The following is a 5170-nucleotide window of genomic DNA, read 5'->3' on the forward strand; positions in this document are numbered from 1 at the left end:
TTCTTTAGTTAGTTCGTTTTATACTCGTTTAATAAGTAAAGAGTTATTTAAATAATTAAAATTTAGCTATTATTTACTTATTTAAGAAAAATACCGGATATTAGACTTCTATACTAGCTATAATAAGGCCCAGATAGCCCTGGATCTTATTAAAGATTAAATCTATTTAGAGTTCCGAAAGTAAGAATAAAAAAGGCCAGATTAGGTCTATTATATTATAAATAGCCTTTTTAGTATTAGGTTAATATATCCGATATCTTTAAGTAATCTCTTTAGGTTATAGAATAAGCTATAGGAGATATACTTATAGGATTTAAGTTTATTATAGCTTCGGAATTTGGTATTTTCTATAGAATTAAAGACAAGTATATTAGAATTTCTTTCCTTTATTATAATCTGGTTTTATATCTCTTTAGTATTATTAATATTCTCTTATAATTATTCTATTACTAAAAGCTCTTTATATATAATATTAATATTTATTTTGGGAGAATAGATTACTAAGAAATAAGTTTTGAGATATTTAAGAACTAGAGGCTTATAAGTTATAAGATTAGAATTTTTTTTAAAAAGTTTTCTAATTAATTAGAGTTTTACTAGAAGAAAGAAAGAGTTCTAGAGAATAAAAGATATTTATTTATAGTTATTTAGTAACTAGTAATAAACTAATATAAGAGGAATTAGTATATAGCTAAAATATAGAAAAGTTAAGTTATAAAGTTTTAAATAAAAAGCCTCTTTTTTTAATACTATTATATTTAATTTCTCTCAGATTTTATATAGGTAAAGTACTATAAAAAATTAAAGTAGAATATAAAAGCTTTAAAAATTACCCGGAATTATTAAGAATAGAATTATAGTAATTATAGCTATTTTATTTAGGAAAATTATATAAAAATTATATATCTAAATAAGTTTTCTTATATTATCTCTCTTATTTTCTACTATTTATAATTAGAGTACTTTTTTAATACTAATTATATTTCGAAAGAACTCGAACTTATTTCTTATAAGTAGTTTTATAAGCCCGTTTACTAGTTAAAGATTAGTAGAAATATATTTTAGCTCTACTTATTTTACTATAATAGCCTTTTATATTTACTTTTCCCGGATATTAATATACTTTATTTAAATATAGAACTAGTTATTTTTTATAAGTATAATTACTCTTTAGTTATTATAATATATAATTATAATAACCTATTTCTTCTAAAGGGCCTGGGCCAGAAAACGGTTTAGCCAGATTACTTCTTTAGCCGCTTATATCTGGGCTATAGTCTCGGACTTATAAGAGAAAAGAATAATAGTATTTTGCCTTTTTAAGAACTAGCTAATAATACTACTATTTATATTAAAGACAAAACCGCTAATTAATTATCGAATATTTCTATTACCTATCTAGTTTATATTCAAATAGCTTATTAATACTTAAAGGTCTCTATAATATATAAGTTAGTATATAAATATATTTTATAAATATTATAGAATTCTCTTTATTATAATAATATATTTGGCTATTGAATTTATAATAAATTAACTAATTATAGATAATATAAAAGTAATATCGGAATAAGATCCGAGTATAATATATATAAGAGAGCTAATTAGCTTCTAGTATTTCTTAATTTCGAATAAAGAGGCCAGGTAACTTTTTAGTATAGAAATGAGGTTATTTCTATTTAGATCTATTAGAGTTATAGCCGGTTTATAGTTTTCTATACTAAAATCCCGGAATACTTTTATAATATAAGACTATTATTCGAAGTAAAATATATAATTTGAACGGTCTTATATAGTATTTTTTCCGGTTTTTTTACCTCCCTTACTTTTATACCCACACTTCACCCACCTTTAGAACTCACTCAATATACCTCAGCCCTTTGGCCCCAGGCTCTAGAACCTACTATAAGTAGAGCTAGAATAAGCTAAATGGCCCCCCCTGACCCCCCGGGCTCTAGCCCCCCTCCCATTGACTTTCAAGAGCTCGGAGAGCTTCCAGAGGGCCCTAGCAAATAGCTAGACCTACTTACTAGCTCCCTACTAGCTCGGTTCAGCCAGGGAGCTCAATTCGCATTCGATTTAGCTATAAATCCTATCTCTTTAGACAAACTCGCAGTCCCTTTTCCTTAGCCTAATTCAGCTAGTATGGCTCGACTGAGCCGCCTCCAGAACAGGCTAAAGCATAGCCCTAGCTTAAGTAATATTAATAGCAATATTAATAAGAAATACCAAAACTATGGAAACTACTACTAATATTAGAATCAAGCTTTGAATAAAGCTAAATTACTAATTTATTAAGCCCGGGACTTAATAGTTAAAGCTATTACTATTACTCCATTATATAACCAGTAATCTTGACTACTAGATTTAGTAGAAATCTTTAGAGAATATACTAAATTCGGCCGTATCCGCTATACTAGTACTTTACTAGCCTCTTAGATAGCAAACCTCGAAAATACTACTAAATAGATCGAAATTCAGTTAAGAACTCAAGCCAAACTAGCTACTCAAGCTAAAACTACTCCCGAAAAGCCTACTTGGGCTAAAATTACTACTCAAGAACCACAATCTTACTCGGAAAAGAACTGGACTATAGTATTACATACTAAGTCCAAAAATCAGGGAGGAAAAGGCCCTAGTACACTTACTAGTAGTAGTAGTACTTATAATACTAATAAACCACTTAGTGCCCGTAATACTAGTGATTCTAGTACTCGTAATACTAGCTCGAAATCTATGGCCCTCTCTAGGAAAAGCACCTTCCTACTAGCTTATATAGAGCAGGCTAGCTCGTTCTCTGCTATTTCAACTCGTAATTCGCTTAATACTGCTTTTTGCTCTAAGGGAATTAAGGAACTAGTAATCTCTATAGTCTTTCTTTCCTCAAAAAGTAATATTATAATTAATATTACTCCCGAATTCAACTCTGACTTTCTGGTTCAAAATCAAGCTATTATAAAGGGGGTGCTTCCCTTAGTTACAAGCGTATAAAAAGGAGAACCTTAGTATAAAGTTATTATCTACGGTCTACCTATTCATAAGTTTGATATACCCGAAGGAATGGACTTAGTCCTAGAAGAAATCAAGACCTTTAATAAGGGACTAGAGCCTATTAGCTAGCCCTATTAGGCTACTTCTAAGGAGAAAAGAGACTCAGGCCTCTAGCGAGCCGGTTTAGTAGTAGTGGCATTCCCTATTGAGATTTAAGCTAATAAAGCTATTAAAAATAGACTCCTTATAGCCGGGATTTCTACTAAAGTAATAAAATACTATACTATTTCTAGTACTATATAGTATACTAGATATATAGGATACGGGTACTTAGATTCTATTTGCAAAAAGGAACCTAAGTGCTTACTATATAGTAAGGGTCACGTGACTGAGAACCATTTTTGCTCTATCTATAAGAAGAAGGGCAAAAAATGCCCCTATATAACTACTAAATACTCTAATTACTTAAGTACTACTTACTTAGCTAGTTCTAAGCTATATAAGGTTTACTTAGTAATTAAAAAAGCTACTACTACTATAATTCCTACTATTACTATTAATGAGTAGCTATATTAAAGTACTACAAGTTAATATAAATTATAATAACTCTATTACTAAAAACGTCTTATAAATAGCTATAGAACTAGATATTAAAGTCCTAGTAATCCAGGAACTATAAGTAATAGTAAGGGATAGTAATAATCGGAAATATTATTCTATTATATACTTTAGCTATTTCCAAATACTCCCGAATTACGGTATCCTAAGGCCTAGAACCCTATTTTATATAGCTCGTAAACTGTAAGCTAGTCTAGCCTCAAACTCACTAAGTAATCCTAATTACTTAATTATAGACTTAAGTCTAGGTATACTAAAAATATAGCTAATTAATTTCTATAATACAATTTACCTAGAAGACCCTAATAATATATTAACTATATTAAGAAAGAGTATTTTACTTACTACTCTCTATAATAGCTCTCTATTACTAGGTGATTTTAATATATATTATCCTTAGTAGGATCCCCTTAAACCTTAAAATAGTTATATAGTTTATTTAATTAGCTATATAAAGAACTATTCTCTAAGGCTATTAAATAAACCAGGGAAAGGTACCTTCTATAGACCTAATATATCTATTTCTTCCGTATTAGACTTAAGTTTTATTACTAGTGAAATAGTAACTAAAATTAAAGACTAGTAAGTACTACTAGACTTAGGTTCTAATTACTTTGGGGTTCTATTTACTATTAGTAAGTCGACTTATAGCTCTAGTTCTAATCCAGTCAGATTTAATACTAAGAAAGCGGACTGGACTAAATTTACAAGCTACCTTATTAATAGCCTTAAGAATATGCCCTTTTTACTTACTAGTATACCTGGAAATCATAAACTAGACCTATTAGTAAAAGACTTTACTAATAGAATAGTAGAAGTAGCTAGTAATAGTATTCCAAAATCTACTACTAGTCCGTATTCTAAACCCTAGTATACAATCGTATAAATATAGCTTCTCGTACTCTAAAACTCATAGATCATGGTACTCAAAAAGCCACCAGCATAACCTATATGTATATAATATCAGCCTATAAATGCTGTCTGTCTCTGAACTCCGGTCGAATTGGTGCTTATAATGTATCCTCTCCTGGGCCGAATCAGCTCGGCATGATCGCTTAATCCCGATTGCCTGTTTCCCCGGGGACCCCCGCTCAAGCGCGACGCTTCTTCACCTAAACATCCGATCTTAGCCTTACGCTTAACTCGAGGGACCGATTTTGGCCCGGATCACCCTGCGATTCACCCATGAGATCAAGCGAGGCGATCCCGGAGACCTGGTGCGAGAGCGCTCGAGAACTTCAATACCCTTCCCCCGGCGACGGGCCCCCAGTCCCCCCGGGGTAAATCGGACAACGATCGACGACTTGAATATCAGTCCAAAGATCTCGGACCCCCGGTTTCCGCGACTGCCACATAGCTCCACTGAGCTCCCCACCACACTTCACACCCATATTTTTCGATTCCCCCATCTTTTGGCCTTTTTTTCAACAAAAAACCCTTCTTTATCGACAAAAACATAAAATCTCAGAATAAATATCTCTCATATAGATTTTCCGACAATCTGAATACCGATATCTTATTCATACATTAAATATATTCCAGAAATTCAGGAAGTAAAATC

General features: G+C 31.2%; 1 protein-coding gene across 1 annotated transcript; it reads left to right on the forward strand.

The window, feature by feature from the left end:
• Nucleotides 1–2736: 2736 nt before the first annotated feature.
• K444DRAFT_722427 (uncharacterized protein) lies at nucleotides 2737–3196 on the forward strand (the record flags this gene model as incomplete). Its single annotated transcript, XM_024888557.1, has 2 exons — nucleotides 2737–2985; nucleotides 3007–3196. The coding sequence occupies 2 exons, from the start codon at nucleotides 2737–2739 to the stop codon at nucleotides 3118–3120; spliced, it is 363 nt and encodes a 120-aa protein (XP_024736686.1). The 3' UTR covers nucleotides 3121–3196.
• Nucleotides 3197–5170: the final 1974 nt, after the last annotated feature.

This window comes from Hyaloscypha bicolor, assembly GCF_002865645.1.
Source record: "Hyaloscypha bicolor E unplaced genomic scaffold K444scaffold_73, whole genome shotgun sequence".
NCBI lineage: Eukaryota > Fungi > Ascomycota > Leotiomycetes > Helotiales > Hyaloscyphaceae > Hyaloscypha > Hyaloscypha bicolor.